General features: G+C 41.2%; 1 protein-coding gene across 4 annotated transcripts in view; it reads right to left on the bottom strand.

Annotated features, from left to right (window-relative positions):
* Positions 1–1,807: 1,807 nt before the first annotated feature.
* The window catches only part of MAP7D3 (MAP7 domain containing 3), a 55,690-nt gene continuing 37,857 nt past the window's right edge, over positions 1,808–19,640 (bottom strand). For 3 of the 4 annotated variants that reach the window (XM_066356308.1, XM_066356306.1, XM_066356305.1), the window contains 5 exons: positions 8,919–9,023; positions 5,906–5,966; positions 4,237–4,396; positions 3,164–3,435; positions 1,808–1,993 (listed from right to left, as the gene is read on the bottom strand). In XM_066356308.1, coding sequence (XP_066212405.1) covers positions 1,986–1,993; positions 3,164–3,435; positions 4,237–4,396; positions 5,906–5,966; positions 8,919–9,023 — 606 coding nt within the window. In that variant the 3' untranslated portion in view covers positions 1,808–1,985. The remainder of the gene's footprint in view (positions 1,994–3,163; positions 3,436–4,236; positions 4,397–5,905; positions 5,967–8,918; positions 9,024–19,640) is intronic. The other variant, XM_066356307.1, reaches the window with a different exon arrangement.

Below are 19,640 nucleotides of genomic sequence, written 5' to 3' on the forward strand. Positions count from 1 at the left end.
GAAGCCACGTCTCCATTTTGCATGCACGGCAAGCAGCACAGCTGGGTTTAGAAGGGCTAGGACAGGGGGAAGGAGGAATGACTGTGTCAAGGGTGCAGGGTTACTTTGCAGGGTGATGAAAATGTTCTGGAACTAGATAGGGCTGATGGTTACACAACACTGGGAATGTGCTAAAGGCCCCTGAATGGTGACTTAAGTGAGTTTCACCACAGTAAAAAGAAAGATACTTTAATCACCGGCCTCAAGTAAAAGTCAGAACCATCTTAGGGAAGAGTAACAAGCACTGAAACAAGCATAGGAAGAGCAGAGTTTTAAAATTCACATGTTAGTGTCCTAGCAGTGGAACTCGGCTAAATCACTGAGTAGCTGGAGAGAAGCATTAGAGAATTTAATACTTATTGAGCTCATCATAGCCTGGTTAACAACTGGTAGCACCTTTCTACTAGCAACAGTACATTTTGTGTTATTATAATGACAAGGACACTTGGCTTTGTCTGAAACTATTTCAAAGAGCACATATTTATATGTGGGTGTAACAGTGTTGCAACATGTGACATTTGTGCTGCAAAATAGCAGAAATATTGTCAGGATGATTGTCTCTGTAGAAAAAAACTAGTGTATAAAAATAGCTTTTAAATCTAAGGCACCAAGCTCTTGTCTGTAACAAAGGTATAGTACTCTGAAGAACAAACAACTAGAAAATAATCACTTCCTGTTACTAATCCGAGACTGGTGACGAGAAAGGAGTACAGGCCTACTTTGAACTGTTTGTGACTTCCCAGAAAACTCACCAGCTTTAGGACAACTAATTTGCATTCAAATTTTAATCAGGACTCAACACATTTCAGCAAACGTGTCCTGTGCGGGAGCACACGTGTATGCACTGTGTGTGGGCCTTTCTATCACAGGGATTGGAGACGGCACTGCTCCCATCCTCGCTCGCAGCCAGCAGCTAGAGAGAGGCAGACAAGTTCCGGTTCGCCATTCCACGCCAGAATGTACGCTGAAGGCAGGACTGGAGGGCATGAACAGAACAAAATTCTACCCAGTAGGCATTTACAGGCATTCAACACACTCTAGCAGGTAAGAGCCAAATACTGCCTTATGTAGACAAAGTAATACTTATTCCTGTAGAGAGCCCAATATGTGCTCCAGAAGGAAGTACTGACAGGAGCATGAGAGACGCTAACGGTGGCGAGATACACTTACTAGGACTCCCAGCATTTGGGGGGGGTCAGTGCTTGTGTACTCAGCTGGCAGTTAAAGTTACACATACATAATGATAAAATGTTTTACTATATTTGGCAACCTTTGTTATTAATATATTAGAAACAATCCCAACAAAGCTCTTATGAGAAATCCTGAGTCCCTTGCATAACCCATTATGTGATGTGCTCCACAAGATCAAATGGGGGTTTTAACTGCTAAATTAACATGATGCTGAAATAGAATAAACACTATTTTATGATTTCAAATCTGTACTGGGAGAAAAGTGTTCTCTCCATAGAGATTTTTTTCAGCAGTTCAAGACTTATCACTTAAGCCCTGGCCAGGCAGCCTAGCTGGGTAGAGCGTCATTCCCAACACACCAAGGTCAGGGCGCGTACAGGAGTCAACCAACAATAACACGAGGAAATGGAAAAACAAGTTGATCTCTCAAAATCAACCTAAGAATAATAAAGTTACTACTGTATAAAGACACCATTGATGCACACTCAAACACATGTTGACAGGAAAGGCCAGGAGTAAGGACAATGGAGATTTTTAAAAGAAAACAACACATTCTTTACTCAGAAGGTTTTGGTGGGAAGTGTCAAGATGGTATGAGTAAACATCTTCTGAGATCTGCTGAAATAACATTCTGATGTTTTGGGATGGTTATTTTCTTTGTCTCATTCAAGTCGAAAGCAGAGAAATTTTAGGAGATGGGCCTGGAAGTTAAAATGCAGAGCGGAGGAGAAATTCTCTTCCAGGCCACACGAGGCTTACACATCTGACCAGAGGGAAAAAGAAAAGAAAGAAGATTCTAGAAAAGATGTCAGTCTCACATCAACTGGGCCCTGGCCTTCCTTCCTTTGGGGCAGCCCTGGGACCCTAAGCCACCCCCAGCTGCTGACACACTGGTGCTCTTACGCATGTTCTCCACACGCCCAACCCCCAGCTGAGCCCATGCTGCCTCAACCTCAAAGAGAGCTTTTCAAGGAAAGAAAAACAAAGGCCTTTTGGTTTTTGAAATATAGGTTGAGATACATTCAAGACCTCACAAACCCTCTGCCCTAAATGACAATCTGCATGCTGGAAAGCAGCCAGGGCCCTAGTCTGCAAACCGCGGCTCGCGAGCCACATGCAGTTCCTTGGCCCCTTGAGTGTGGTTCTTGAACAAAATACCATGTGCAGGCACTACCTCGATAAGGAATGTCCCTACGTATATAGTTTAAGTTTAAAAAATTTGGCTCTCAAATGAAATCTCAATCATTGTTCTGTTGTTATTTGGCTCTGTTGACTAATGAGTTTGCCGACCACTGAGCTAGTAGATCAGGAGCCCAGAGGATCTGAGTGTATTATCTGGCAGGAAATGCAGGAAATAAAAATGAGAAGCAAGGTCCTGGTCAGCTGGCTCAGTGGTAGAGCGTCGGCACAGCGTGTGGAAGTCCAGGGTTCAATTGCCAGTCAGGGCACACAGGAGAAGTTACCATCTGCTTCTCCATCCCTCACCCTCCCGCTTCTCTCTCTCTCTCATTCTTCTTCTCCCATAGCCATGGCTCAATGGGTTAGAGCACATCAGCCAGGTGCTGAGGATGACTCTGTGGAGCCTCCACCTCAGGTGTTAAAAATAGCTAGGTTGAGACCATGGCCCCAGATAGGCAGAGCATTGGCCCCAGATGGGGGCGTTGCTGGGTGCATCCCAGTTGGGATGCATGAAGGAGTCTGTCTATCTTCCCTCCTCTCACTTGGAAAACAAGAAAAAAAAATTAGAATCAAGTCATTTACTCTCTAAAAACTAACTTCATGGTTTGACATCAAGCTAGGTTTTAGACCCACCACTGTCTTCTCCCTCACCTCCCAAGTTACATGATGCCAAGATGGCCCTGGGACAGCAAGAACCAGAACTGTTCAAAGTCAACTTCCTTTCCAACAAAGTAAAGGTGGGATAAAGCCTTACCTGAGCAAGCGGAATCAGATTCGTTTCTGTCTTTGTCATCTAAAGGTGTCTGGGGACTTTGGTGGAATGCTGTGAGTCCTTCCGGACTCTGGTTTTGACCACAAGGAAATATACGAGACACAGCAGTCTCACTGTCAGCATCTTCTAGTATCTGCTCACATATAGATTCTGGTGACAGTGTGTATAAATCTTCGTATGGTACCATGGTGTTGCTAGTTTCAGTTGTCTTTCTGGTTTTTGTTAGTTGGTTGGTTATTATTCTGGTGGATAGCCTGGAAAGATTTATATTTTAACTTTTAAGAAATGCCTTGGAAGTAAATGAGCTTTCAGAATCCTAAAATGGGAAGGCTGGAAGGAGCACCGGAGATCACAGAACAAACTCGTTTTCAAATCGTATCCTACAAAAGATCTAGGAGTAGTTAAGTGTGAAGGCTTTAGAAAAGCTTTCTCTACTTCAAGCTGACTGTGACATGGTCAGTAAGGTGAAGTGAGGCCTAATGTGGGGTTGTTTTGTTTTTAACTCTAGCACTCTTTACACACCATCACTGTGCCTCTTAGCAGGGTGTGTCCATGGGCCTCTCAGGTAATCGCCCCAAAAGCCTTCCTTTCTTATAATCTGTTGCCACCGTTCTGACCTAACCTCTGACCCATATGTAAAATGAGGTCAGTAATATCGACCTCAGAGATGCAATGAATTAAAATAGGTAATGTAAAATATCCGGTTACTCAAATAATACAGCAGTCACTCAAATCAATGAGACAACATTAATCAGTGTGAACCAAAACACAGTTTGGAGTCAGATATATCTGGGTGTGAATTTGGGTACTGCCCTGGAACAGTGAGATGTTAGGCAAATAAGACCCCTAATCTCTTCATGACTCAGTTTCCTTACCTCTAAAGATGGGGATGTAATCCTTACTTAGCAAGACTGCTATGGGGATTAGTTTGTTTCTGTAAGACAAGTCAAGTGCTTGACACAGTGTTTGGCTCAGTAACTAACCTTGTGTATCATTCTATGAATGTCAATCACAATGCCACCAAGTTTATCTGATAAGCTCGCTGAGTGACTCACCTGATAAACTTTCGTGCTTTCACCTTACGTTTTAAAGATGATCTTGGCTTTGTAAGGAATTTATCAGAATTGACGTCTAAAAACAGCAGCCTGGGGGGTTTTTTCATACTTCTAAAACCTGTCCTGAGTTTTGTAGATGAAGTCATGCTCTTTAAAAAAGCTAGAAAAAGAGAAAAGTTCAAACCTGGAGTGTCAACCACAAACACAAAAAGAGCAAAGGCTGTTAAGCCGATGGGCTGGGGGCATGTCTGTCTGATGGCAGGAAGTCACAGGTGGGACTCTAGAGACAGAGGCCCAGCAGCCCCTGCCACTGCGGTCCAGGCTGCTGCCCAGCATACCTGCCTGCCGTGCCCTCATATCACAAAGGGGCACTTTAAGGAATTTGCACTCTCTGCTTTGGCAGGAAAGAATGCTAGGCCAGAGGGCAGAACCGCACCATGCTCCTGCCCTTTTTTTTTTTTGATGAGAGAGACAGAGGAGAGGAACAGATAGGGACAGACAGACAGACAAACCAGAGGAGATAAAGATGAGAAGCATCAATCCTTCATTGCAGCGCTTTAGTTGTTCATTGATTGCTTTCTCATATGTGCCTTGACCGGGGAGCTACAACAGAGCCAGTGACCCCTTGCTGAAGCCAGTAACCTTGGGCTCAAGCCAGCGACCATGAGGTCATGTCTATGATCTCATGCTCAAGCCAGTGACCCTGCGCTCAAGCTGGTGAGCCTGAGCTCAAGCCGGAAAACTCAAGGTTTCAAACCTGGCTCCTCTGCCTCCTGGTCCAACATTCTATCCACTGCCACCTGGTCAAGCCACACCATGCTTCTTACTCCTCCTGATTACCCACCCAGCCAGTTCCGCCTCTTATTTCAGTCTCACCTGCACTGTTACCTCTTCTACTTTCCAGTGCCCTATGGCATACCCCTACACCTGCCTGCCCCTACTGCTATGCTCTCACTGCATTTTGGCCAAATTTCTTTCAACGCAACCAGCTTGGGGCAGTATCACTGTTTGCTCATATATCTGCTCCCCACAGCCTGTATGGCTGCTCAAAGCTGAGGGCTGTCTCTTCATTTCTGTATCTCTGCCTAGTGGAAGACCTAACTTGTGGGAGGAAGAGTGGACAAACGTGTTTTTTCAGATGCCATAAAGCAGTTCCTACTCATAATGGAATCAATAACGCATTTTAGAGGGCAGGCATAATAATCACATGATTTTAACTTTTCTTAATAAAGTGGGAAGTAGCACTCCACCCATGGTCAAGCATGGATGCATTAGGAAGCCCCAAGCTATGAAATGCTAGTGAGCCTCACATTCTGCCGAGAAGGAGCTGCCATCTACAGTGTTTCAGCACAACCTGTAAAACAGTGACAGGTGCAACAGCAGCAAAGAGTTACTGAGAGTCCTACTGTCAGGCACTATTCTCTCGGCGCTACACAGATGGTCTCACTGAACTTCCGTCCCTACCCTAGGAAAACAGCTTCCCCTTTTTCAGACAGGAACCCTGAGCACACACAGACACGAACTGCCTTGCCCACAGTCCCACAGCTCGGATGCAGAGGAGTCCCTGGATGAACCTAGGCACAGTCTAGCTCTTAAACAGTGACTAGCAAAACTCAAAAGGCAAGCAAACCTGGCGTATGGAAGCCATGAAGATAATCTGCATCATCACCTTCTGACTCATCCTCAGCCTCCTGTTCTCCGCAGAGATCACGGATGGATGTTCGTGCGACCTATGGTGAAAAAGAAAATCAAGGTTACATCTAAATATGCAATCATTCTGACACAGTTCTTTCAAAGAAGACAAATTTCAAGGCTGGATTGATGGCTAGTTTTCATCATTTCAATTAAAAGGTAAAACATCTCAACTCTTTGGCCCCAAGAATCTGCAGGAAACAGGACAGATGGCCCTAAAGTGTGTCTTCCAGCTAGGAAAGACACACGAGAATTAAGACTTCCCTGAGAGGGAGCCCAGGAACAAACACTTCAGGATGGCATGCGAACAAAGCCAAGGTGGGGCCCACGGCTGAATGACCAAGGAAGTTCCTGGCTGCTGCTTGAGATAAACGTCTCAGGTCAACGGCTAAATGATCTTTGAGATGGTGACACACAGGACTTTTCAGAAATTATATTTCTGTTCTAAATCTCAATAAAGATATGAATGGCCATAACTGGAAAACTATAAACTGGCAAAACATGTCTTATAGCACAGAGAAAATACCTTGAATGCATGAGATCCATCAAAAGAAAGGACATTAATTAAGGCAGGCAAAGATTCATGAGAAAGACCCAAAAGCTGTAACCATACAGGAAGAAAATGCCAAATTTGAGTTCATTCAAAAGAACTTGTGTTCATCACAAGATATTATGAGAGTGTGAGGCAAACTTCAGCATGGGGGCTGATACCTGCAATACATATATCCAAAGGACTCAAAAAGCAGGTAGAAACTCCTACAGATCAATCAAAAAGGCAGACAACCCAACTGACACATGGGCAAAGGACATGGAAAGGCACGCTACAAAACAAAATACCCAAATGACCAGCAAGCACTTGAAAAGGCACCCAAATCCATTAGTAATAAAAAAGTTATTGAAAAATTTAGTAATGTAAAGAAAAGACTTCAGGTGATGGGCACACAACCCAATCAACAAATCAAAAAGAAAAGAAAAGAAAAAAAAAGACAAAAAAACATAAAAGTGGGAGAAGCTATCTGTAATACATATGACCAAGAAATAAATACAATCTAGGACATTTACAGAACAGATTAGTACGAAAAATACCAAGTCAACCCAAATATTCTGGGGAAAAAGATTTAAATAAACATTTCACACAAGATAAAAACCTGAAAGATAACTAAAGATCTGGAAAACATCCTCTATCTTTTAAATAATCAGGGAAATGCAATGTGATATTTTATTTCATTACCAACAGATTAGCAAAACTTAAAAAGAATGTGAAGCAACAGGAATTTTAATACACTGCTAGTAGGAGCACGAAGACTACCTTTGAGGCATTCAAATCTGTCTTTCTTGTCTGCTTCGTAATTTCCTCAATTCTCTATTTAAAGAAACATAAAATTTCAAACATGAAAACAGATGAAATACGAGACAGTGGTCATGAAGAAGTTGATTATTTCCATTTCCCTGATGTAGAGAATATCAGCAACTACTCCAAAGCTTCATTGGCACAAGAACTTGAGGTAGCAGTTGAGTCTGACCACATGGTGGGGCAGTTGATAGTGTTGGCCTGGGATGCTGAGGACCAGGTTTGATACCCTGAGGTCGCCCTGGGCGTGGGATCACAGACATGATCCCATGTTCACTGGCTTGAGCAAGGGGTCACTGGCTCTGCTGGAGCCCCCTGGTCAAGGCACATATGAGAAGAATCAAGGAACAACTAAAGTGCCACAACGAAGAGTTGATGCTTCTCATCTCTCTCCCTTCCTGTCTGTCTGTATCTCTTAAAAAAAAAGTTTTTGGCCTGACCTGTGGTGGCGCAGTGGATAAAGCGTCGACCTGGAAATGCTGAGGTTGCCAGTTCAAAACCCTGGGCTTGCCTGGTCAATGCACATATGGGAGTTGATGCTTCCTGCTCCTCCCCCTTCTCTCTCTTTGTCTCTCTCTCTCTCTCTCTCTCTCCCTCTCTCTCTCCTTTCTAAAATGAATTTTAAAAAAAGTTCTTGAGGTAGCAGTTGAACTACTTTAGTCCTGGTCTCATTCATGCAGGAAATGCTTTGAGTGGTCATAACTATACATTATTTTCCAACTTTATTTATTCATTTGAGAGAGAGAGAAAAGGGGGGAGGAGCAGGAAGCATCAATTCCCATATGTGTCTCGACCAGGCAAGCCCAGGGTTTTGAACTGGTGACCTCAGCGTTCCAGGTCGATGCTTTATCTACTGCACCACAGCAGTGAAAACTGTACTTATGGAAACACAGTAATCCAAATGATTACTCACTCCTAATTTTGCAGACTTCGAAATTCATTAGATTAAGCAAATATTATTGCAAACCAATTAGAACTTTTAAAATATAATTTTAGTCTGAAGAGACCATGACTAAAGCAGATCTTAGTAAAAGAATATACCCCAGTAATGTGACACTGTCAGAACTTTTGTTATTAGAAAGAATATACACATAGGAAAGATAAGAATTATTTTCCCATGTATATTTCTCTCCCTGTAAGTGAGGAGAGCTGCAGCTCTCTGGCCTCCTCAGGGTGCCCTAAAAGGCCCCGTCTTACTCCCAGGTGAGGCATATGAGTGACACAAAGTGAGGTTCTTCCATACAAAAAGCCTGCACTCTGGCCTCTCAGAGAGACCTGCTTCTTCCCACACAATTCCTGCAATTTCTAGCCCTGGTGAGAAGAAAATCTAATTCCACCAACCCCTACCATGACCTCAGTAACTTTCTTCAAAGGAGCTTTGCTCTGAGACGTTTTCTACATTGAGGCATCACTGTAATGCCCACCAGCAGTTCATGAGGGAGAAGTGTGATCAATGAAAGGAGACTGTTCTAGGTAGGAGGTCAGATCTTTCAATAAGGAAGAACAGAGTAGAGTCGGAAAACAACCATGGCTGGCGTATCACTTAACTATGATTTTCAAAAACGTGATATTATGTGCCCAACGTTGTTTTAAACAAAGAATCAAACCCCTAGAACAAGGAGAGAAAAAGAAAGATTACCTTTATTCTTTCTAATCTTTCTTGTAAGTCCTTTAACATAATTATTTCCTGCTCCTTCTTGCGTGTGCAGTCCTCCTCCTGAGTTTTTGTTTTGGTGTCCCCTTCCTAGGAAATTTGTATAAAAATGTTTCATTTCAATACACCTGAATAACATCAGATTACACTAGTTTAAAAAGTTAAACAGGAAGATTCAGAAAATAGCGATGGAGTAGGAGGACATTGCAACTGCCACCTCCCAGGACCAAATTGGATTACAACTTAATTTAACAGCAGTCATCTTGAAAAATCAACTATGAACTAAAGGAAGAGTAGTCCATAATCAATGATCACCAAAGAAGCCAAACCGAGACTGGTAGGAAGGGCAGAGATGCAGAAAGGGCTGCCCCGCTCCAAGGAGTGAGTGGTGTCCTGGAGGGACTCTCACAGCGGGTTGGGTTGCCCTGAGAGGTGTGGGTCCTCAGCCCCAGGCACAGAGCCTCAGCCTAGAGCCCCAGAGCCTAGAAGAGGCACCAGACAGCATTTAGCTGAGAAAAGAGCCGGGTTACTGTTTGCGAGAAACAGAACTCTCAGACCCAGGTTCTCTCTTAAAGGGCCCGTGCAGAAAACCTCCTTCACAGCCACTTACCCAGGACTCCGGTGGCAGAAAGAGCTAAGAGGACTAGAGGTGCAGGAGGAGCGTATAAACTCGGACACCTAGGGAGAGACACTGTGGGGGAAGGCCACCCTGTGCTGAGTTATTTGCCAATACTAAAGTGGCCATTTTTCCTTCGAGAAGCAACACCTTTCAGCGGCACGAGCAAAGGGAAGCAATCACCCCGCCCACCAGTGTTTCCTGCTCAAGTCAGGGCAGAGTCGCTCAGAAGAAGGGGGCACGTCAGGGGCACAGGTTTTGTGCGCTGAGGCATGAGCTACACCGCCCCCCCACACACTGTTGAGTACTCGCCAGAGAGTGGGAGGGCAGGCTTGTGGCGGCCAGTGGGCAGACCATACCTCTGGATCTCAGAAGTCACACCCACTGGACTAATGTGGCCACACTCAACTGAGGGCTGAAAAAGAAAAAGAAAAAGAAAAAACAGTCTGGATACAATGACAACTGAGGCCAAGGGGCAACCCAAACCCACTACACTTCCTAATCTCTGAATTACCATGCTGAGCCCAACAAGCAGCCAGTAACAAGAGGTGGCAGAAATCAGGACATAGGGGAACTTGGAATTTTTAAGCAGACTTTCCCCAGACCAAGAGTAGATAAAAGCCAGCCTATTAGTGCAGTTGATATTTACAATGGCACCTGGGTCTCCAGCAAAGGCAACCACAAACCCTGGACTGCTTGTGGCTCCAAGAAGGTTGCTAAGAGCCATTCATAGGCAGTGACCCCCAATGGTCTGCACCAAGTTCCTGCCAGGGAGGTCCAGGGCTGGTACGTCCAGCAGCCAGATGCAAAGAACATCAGTTCAGGACCTAACAACCCTTGATAGAGTGGTATCTTAAGGAAAGGCTCATCACACCTGACACATCTAAGGCACAGAAAATGCTGACACAAACAGCAAAAAGAACAGTAGCTGCAGACAAGTAGACAACAGTGGAATACAAACAACAGATGATGCCAACCCAAAAAGATCTAGAAACAATACAACTGGAAGCTGGAGGCAGAAAACAAAAACCCCAGACTCAGCTAGCTACACAATCAACACACCCAAAGGAGCAGTCTATACATGGACAAAATGGGAAAACAGAGAAATGCAATCCAAATGAATCAACAAGAGAAATTCCCAGAAAAAGAAATGAATGAGATGGAAGTAACCAAACTACCAGATGCAGAGTTTAAAACAATGATTTTCAGGATGTTCAAGGATCTTAGAGCAACAATGGATGGACATAATAAGGAACTAAATAAATAGCAAGCATCAGAAAGGACATTGAGATCATAAAAAAAATCACTCAGAAATGACAAATAAAATATCAGAAATGAAGACGGCACTAGAAGGAAAAAAAAGCAGGCTGGATGAAGCAGAGGACCAAATCAGTAGAAGACAAGATAAACAAAAGCACAGAAGCAGAGTAGCAAAAATAAAAGAGCCTAAAAATGTCAGACGAAACTCTAAGAGAGCTCTGTGACATGAAGACAAACAACATCCTCATCATAGGCGTTCCTGAAGGAGAAGAAAAAGAACAAGAGATAGAGAACCTGTTTGAAGAAATCATAGCTGAAAACAACTCTAAACTGATGAAGGAAAAACTCACATAAGTTCAAGAAGCACAGAGTCCCATTAAAGAGGAACCCAAAGAGACCTACACTAAGACACATCATAATTAAAATACCAAAGATAAGAAACAAAAATACTAAAAGCTGTAAGAAAAGCAGTTAATTATATACAGAGGAGCCCCCCATAAGAATGATATCCGATTTCTCAACAGAAACACTTGAGGCCAGACGAGACTGGCAAGACATATTCAGAGAGATGCAAAACAAGAACCTACAACCAAGACTTCTTTATCCAGCAAGGCCATCATTTAAAATCAAAGGAGAAATAAAAAGCTTCCCAGATTAAAAAAAAAAAAAAAACTCAACGAATTCGTTACAACCAAACAAATACTGCAAAAAATGTTAAGAAGCCTGTTGTAAACAGAACAAAGAAAAAAAATCTAGAAAAAGAGGAATGTAGATTGAAAGAATAAAATGGCAATAAACAACTAAATATCGCCCTGGCCGGTTGGCTCAGCGGTAGAGCGTCGGCCTAGCGTGCGGAGGACCCGGGTTCGATTCCCGGCCAGGGCACACAGGAGAAGCGCCCATTTGCTTCTCCACCCCTCCGCCGCGCTTTCCTCTCTGTCTCTCTCTTCCCCTCCCGCAGCCGAGGCTCCATTGGAGCAAAGATGGCCCGGGCGCTGGGGATGGCTCTGTGGCCTCTGCCCCAGGCGCTAGAGTGGCTCTGGTCGCAATATGGTGACGCCCAGGATGGGCAGAGCATCGCCCCCTGGTGGGCAGAGCGTCGCCCCCTGGTGGGCGTGCCGGGTGGATCCCGGTCGGGCGCATGCGGGAGTCTGTCTGACTGTCTCTCCCTGTTTCCAGCTTCAGAAAAATGAAAAAAAAAAAAAAAAAAACAACAACTAAATATCAATAAAAACTTTAAATGTAAATGGATTAAATGCTCCAATTAAAAGACATAGAGTAGCTGCGTGGATAAGAAAACAGGATCCGTACATATGCTGTCTACAAGAGAGCCACCTCCAAACAAAAGATACACATAGACTGAAAGTGAAGGGATGGAAAAAAATATTTCATGCAAATGGAAATGAAAAAAAACTGGGGTAGTAATACTTATATAAGACAAAATAAACTTAAAAGTGGGCTATATTAAGGGATAAAGAAGGTCACTACATAATGATAAAGGGAGCAATCCAACACAAGAATATAACCATTGCAATATCTATGCACCTAATATAGGAGCACCTAAATACATAAAGCTAATTATTTTTTTTTGTGTGTGTGTGTATTTTTCCGAAGCTGGAAACGGGGAGGCAGTCAGACAGACTCCCGCATGCGCCCGACCAGGATCCACCTGGCACGCCCACCAGGGGGTGATGCTCTGCCCATCTAGGGCGTCGCTCTGTTGTGACCAGAGCTACTCCAGCACCTGAGGCAGAGGCCATGGAGCCATCCCCAGCGCCCGGGTTATCTTTGCTCCAATGGAGCCTCATCTGCGGGAGGGGAAGAGAGAGACAGAGAGGAAGGAGAGGGGGAGGGGTGGAGAAGCAGATGGTCCCTTCTCCTGTGTGCCCTGGACGGAAATCGAACCTGGGACTTCCGCACGCCAGGCCAATGCTCTACCACTGAGTCAACCGGATAGGGCGTCATAAAGCAAATTTTGATTAACATAAAGGGTGAGATCAATAGCAATACTGTAATAGTAGGGGACTTTAATACCCTACTAACATCAAGTGATAGATCCTCCAGACAAAATTAACAAAGAAACAGCAGCCTTAAATGACACACTAGACCAACTGGATTTAATAGATATGTTAAGAACCTTTCATCCCAAAGCAGCAGAATACACATTCTTTTCAAATGCTCATGGTACATTCTCTAGGATAGACCACATGTTAGGACATAAAACGAGTCTCAATAAATTTAAGAAGACTGAAATCACATCAAGCATTTTCTTGGATCACAATAGCATGAAACTAGAAATCAACTACAATAAAAAAACTGAAAAACATTCAAACACTTTGAGTCTAAACAGCATGTTATTAAATAACAAATGGGTTAACAATGAGATCAAAGAAAAAATAAAAAATTTCCTTGAAACAAATAAAAATGAACATAAAACAACTCACAATCTATGGGACCCAGCAAAAGCAGTCCTGAGAGGGAAGTTCATAGCATTACACGTATACATTAAGAAGCAAAAAAAGCTCAAATAAACAACTTAATCCTCCATTTAAAACTAATACAGAAGAACACGGAAACCAAGAGCTGGTTCTTTGAGAAGGTAAATAAGATTGATGAACCTTTAACCAGATTCACCAAGAAAAAAAGAGAGAGGACTCAAATAAATTAAAAAATGAAAGTGGAGAAGTAACAACTGACATCGCAGAAATACAAAGGATTCTAGGAAAATACTATGAAGATCTGTAAGCAAAAAAATTGGTCAACCTACACGAACGAGATAAATTCCTAGAAACATATAATCTTTCAAACTCAATCTGGAGAGAAATGGCGCCGTAAGAAGCGATACCGATAAATCTGCCCAAAAATTCAAGATCTTCAACCAGACACAGAAAAATCTATTCTTGAAACATCCAGCGGTTCCACACTAAACGCAAAGTACTATAAACAAAACCACCCTCAGATGCCATTAAGAAAAAGGAAATAGAATATCATGGATACAAAAGACAGAGAGGTAGCACAGATAGATGAGGAAAAATCTATGGAGAAAAATTTAATATATTGGAAACCTTGGAGCTAAATGACAGAGAATTTAAAATAGAAATCCTAAAAATACTCAGAGATATACAAGAAAACACAGAAAGGCAATTTAGGGAGCTCAGAAAACAACTCAACAAACACAATGAATATATTACCAAGGAAATTGAAACTATAAAAACAAATCAAACAGAGATGAAAAACTCAATTCACGAGCTGAAAAACGAGGTAACAAGCTTACCTAATAGAACAGGCCAGATAGAAAGGAGGTAGGATTAGTGAAATAGAAGACAAGCAACTTGAGGCACAACAGAGAGAAGAGATTCAAAAATTAACAAAAATGAGAAAGCTAAAGTCCTGAAAGAGAGGAACTTTCAGCCACAAATACAATACCCATCAAAGCTTTCCTTCAAATATGAAGGAGAAATAAAAACATTCACAGATACAGAAAAGATGAGGGAATTTATCATCAGAAAACCCTCACTCCAGGAATTACTAAAGAGGGTCTTCCAACCAGATACAAAGAACAAAACAAAACAAAACCACAAGTAAAAGCTCCACCAAGAAAACAATAAAACCAAATTTAAACTGTGACAACAAAAACAAATAAAAAAAAGGGGGGGAGAAGACGGAAATTAACAGTAGTAAAGGAAAATGGAGTACAAAAGTACTCACAAGATAGTGCATTACAATGAACAGGGTAGGAAACCTTTTCATTACTTAATGGTAACCACCCTTGAAAAAACCACCACAGAAGCACATGATTTTAAAAAGATAGTAACAGAGGAAAGAAGTATGGAATACAACCAAACAAAAACAAAGGATAGAAAAACAAAAGAAAAAAATCAAACAAGACACAAAACTGACAGAAAGCAATGTATAAAATGGCAATAGGGAACCAACAAGTATCAATCATTACACTAAATGTAAACGGATTAAACTCACCAATAAAAAGGCACAGAGTAGCAGAATGGATTAAAAAGGAAAATCCAACTGTATGCTGCCTATAAGAAACTCATCTAAGCAACAAGGATAAAAACAAATTCAAAGTGAAAGGCTGAAAAACAATATTCCAAGCAAATAACATCCAAAAAAAAGCAGGCATAGCAATAATCATATCTAATAATGCTGACTACAAAACAGCAAAAGTACTCAGAGACAAAAATGGTCATTTCATAATGATTAAGGGGACACTGAATCAAGAAGACATAACAATTCTTAATATATATGCACCAAACCAAGGAGCACCAAAATATATAAGACAGCTACTTATTGACCTTAAAACAAAAACTGACAAAAATACAATCATACTTGGAGACCTCAATACATCGGTCATCCAAACAGAGAATCAACAAAGACATAGTGGCCTTAAACAAAACACTAGAGCACCTGGATATGATAGACATCTACAGGACATTTCATCCCAAAGTGACAGAGTATATATTTTTCTCCAGTGTACATGGATCATTCTCAAGAACTGACTGTATGTGGGGCCACAAAAATAACATCAGCAAATTCAGAAAAATCGAAGTTGTACCAAGCATATTTTCTGATCATAAAGCCTTGAAACTAGAATTCAACTGCAAAAAAGAGAAAAAAAATCCCACAAAAATGTGGAAACTAAACAACATACTTTTAAAAAATGAATGGGTCAAAGAAGAAGTAAGTGCAGAGATCAAAAGATATGTACAGACAAATGAAAATGACAATACAACATATCAGAATCTATGAGATGCAAAAGAAGCAGTGATAAGAGGGAAGTTCATATCACTTCAGGTCTTTATGAACAAACAAGAGAGAACCCAAGTGAACCACTTAACTGCACATCTCAAAGAACTGGAAAAAGAACAAAGACAACCCAAAACCAGCCGAAGAAAGGAGATACAAAAAATCAGAGCAGAAATAAATGAAATAGAGAACAGAAAAACTATAGAAAAAATTAATAGAACAAGGAGTGGTTCTTTGAAAAGATTAACAAAATTGACAAACCCTTGGCAAGACTTACCAAGAAAAAAAGAGAAAGTACTCATATAAACAAAATCTAAATGAAAGAGGAGAAATCACCACGGATATCATAGATATACAAAGAATTATTGTAGAATACTATGAAAAACTTTATGCCACTAAATTCCACAATCTAGAAGAAATGGATAAATTCCTAGAACAATACAACCTTCCTAGACTGAGTCAAGAAGAAGCAGAAAGCCTAATCAGACCAATTAGTAGGAAAGAAATAGAAAAAACTATTAAAAACCTTCCCAAAAATAAAAGTCCAGACCCAGAAGGTTATACTAGCGAATTTTATCAAACATTCAAAGAAGACTTGTTCCTATTCTACTCAAAGTCTTCCAAAAAATTGAAGAAGAAGCAATACTTCCAAAACACATTTTATGAGGCCAACATAACCCTCATACCAAAACCGGGCAAGGACAGCACAAAAAAAGAAAACTACAGACCAATATCTCTAATGAATACAGATGCTAAAATACTAAACAAAATACTGGCAAATCAAATACAACAACATATTAAAAAAATAATACATCATGATCAAGTGGGATTCATCCCAGAATCTCAAGGATGGTTCAACATACGTAAAACGCGTAATGTAATACACCATATCAACAAAACAAAGAACAAAAACCACATGATCTTAGAAAAGGCTTTCCATAAAATACAACACAATTTTATGTTTAAGACTCTCAACAAAATGGGTATAGAAGGAAAATATCTCAACATGATAAAGGCCATATATGATAAACCATCAGCTAACACCATATTAAATGGCACAAAACTGAAGGCTTTCCCCCTTAAATCAGGAACAAGACAGGGTTATCCACTCTCTCCACTCTTATTTAATGTGGTGCTAGAGGTTCTAGGCAGAGCAATCAGACAAGACAAGGAAATAAAAGGCATCATATCGGAAAAGAAGAAGTAAAGGTAACACTTTTTGCAGATGACATGATCCTATACATCGAAAACCCCAAAGAATCTACAAAAAGACTACTAGAAACAATATGCCAATACAGTAAAGTCGCAAGATACAAAATTAACATACAAAAGTCCATAGCCTTTCTATACGCCAACAATGAAATATTAGAAAACGAACTAAAAAAAAATAATCCCCTTCACGAATGCAACAAAAAAAAATAAAATACCTAGGAATAAACATAACAAAGAATGTAAAGGACCTATATAATGAAAATTACAAAGCATTGTTAAGGGAAATCGAAAAAGATACAATGAGATGGAAGAATATTCCTTGTTCTTGGTTAGGAAGAATAAATATAATCAAGATGGCCAAAATTACCCAAAGCAATATACAAATTTAATGCAATTCCCATCAAAATTCCAATTACATTTTTTAAAGAAATGGAACAAAAAAATCTCAGATTTATATGGAACTATAAAAAACCCTAAATAGCCAAAGCAATCTTTAAGAAAAAGAATGAAGCTGGAGGCATTACAATACCTGACTTCAAACTATATTATAGAGCCTCAACAATCAAAACAGCATGGTACCCCTTTTGCCAACTTCTATTATGAATCTACCTTTGCCACCCAGGTTAGTGTATTCCATGGTTCTCTTTACCACGCCACAGTCACAGAGCTCCAGGGAAAAGCAACCTGGTCTCATCTCTCCAGGCAGAGGAGAACAGAAGCTCCATCTCCACACGTGCTGCAAATGGCTTTTCCAGTCTACCTGAATCATTACCAGCTAGAAGCAGCAGTCATTGTGACTTGGTAATGAGCTGCAAAGTATAGAATTGTGACAATTCCAGTGCCATGTGGACTTTTCCTGGATGTGGACTTTTCCTGGACTACTGCTCCTTGTGACAGCTCCTAACACACTGAACTGGGGTTGGGTTGCATTTTTCAGGGATTTGGCATGGTGATGGTGCCAACTTGGACTTGTTGAACATGTTAAGGACACTACTCTTTTATGGATTCTTGCTGTATTGGGCAAGAGTTTGTTTAAAGGCTTTAATCACTGTAAAAAAAATAGAAGACTGGATAAAGAAGATGTGGTACATATACACCATGGTATACTATTTAGCCATAAGAAATGATGACATCGGATCATTTACAACAAAATGGTGGGATCTTGATAACATTATACAGAGTGAAATAAGTAAATCAGAAAAAAAACAAGAACTGCAGGATTCCATACATTGGTGGGACATAAAAACGAGACTAAGAGACATGGACAAGAGTGTGGTGGTTATGGAGGGGTGGAAGGAGGGAAGGAGGGAGAGAGGGAGGGGGAGGGGCACAAATAAAACTAGATAGAAGGTGACGGAGGGCAACATAACTGAATGACAAGATAACCTGGACATGTTTTCTTTGAACATATGTACCCTGATTTATTGATGTCACCCTAGTAAAACTAATAATAAAAAAATAATAATTCCAAAAAATAAAAAAAATAAATGCATAAACAAAAAAACTCAATCTGGAAGAATCAGAAAACTTAAACAGACCAATTACAACAAATGAAATTGAAATTGTTATCAAAAATCTCCCAGCAAAAAAAAAAAAAAAAAAAAAAAAAAAAAAAAAAATCTCCCAGCAAACAAAAGTCCTGGGCCAGATGGCTGCACATGCAAATTTTACCAAATATTCAAAGAAGTAACACCTATCCTTCTCAAGCTATTTCAAAAAATTCGAGAGGAGAGAAGGCTTCTAAACTCTTTTTATGAGGCAAGCATAATCCTCATTCCAAAACCAGGTAAAGACACTACAAAGAAAGAAAACTGTAGGCCAATATCCCTGATGAACCTAAAATCTAGGTCCTAGATCAGGGGTCAGGAACCTTTTTGGCTGAAAGAGCCATAAACACCACATATTTTATTTATTTATTTATTTTTTCTGAAGCTGGAAACGGGGAGATACAGTCAGACAGACTCCCGCATGCGCCCCGACCGGGATCCACCCGGCACGTCCACCAGGGGGCGACGCTCTGCCCACCAGGGGGCGATGCTTTGCCCCTCCGGGGCATTGCTCTGTTGCAACCGGAGCCATTCCAGTGCCTGGGGTAGAAGCCAAGGAGCCATCTCCAGCGCCCGGGCCATCTTTGCTACAATGGAGCCTCGGCTGCGGGAGGGGAAGAGAGAGACAGAGAGGAAGGAGAGGGAGAGGGGTGGAGAAGCAGATGGGCGCTTCTCCTGTGTGCCCTGGCCGGGAATTGAACCTGGGACTTCTGCACGCCAGGCCAACGCTCTACCACTGAGCCAACCGGCCAGGGCCAACACCACATATTTTAAAATGTAATTTTGTGATAGCCATACGACCTGTATACATTATGCATTATCCAATAAAAATTTGATGTTGTCCCAGAGGACAGCTGTGATTGGCTCCAGCCACCCACAACCATGAACATGAGCGGTGGGTAATGAATGGATTGTAATACATGAGAATGTTTTATATTTTTAACATTATTTTTTTATTGAAGATTTGTCTACGAGCCAGATGCAGCCATCAAAAGAGCCACATCTGGCTCGTGAGACATAGGTTCCCGACCTGTCCTAAATGCTAAAATTGTTAACAAAATATTAGCAAACCAAATCCAGCAATACATGAATAAAATCATACATCATGATCAAGTGGGATTTATTCTGGGGAGGCAAGGCTGCTACAATATTTAGAAATCAATCAATGTGATATGTCACATAAACAAAAGGAAGGATAAAAATCACATGATAATATCAATAGATGCAGAAAGAGCATTTGATAAAATCCAGCACCCATTTATAATCAAAACTCTCAGCAAAGTGCAAATACAGGGAACATACCTCAACATG

This window comes from Saccopteryx leptura, chromosome X (assembly GCF_036850995.1).
Source record: "Saccopteryx leptura isolate mSacLep1 chromosome X, mSacLep1_pri_phased_curated, whole genome shotgun sequence".
Classification (NCBI taxonomy): domain Eukaryota; kingdom Metazoa; phylum Chordata; class Mammalia; order Chiroptera; family Emballonuridae; genus Saccopteryx; species Saccopteryx leptura.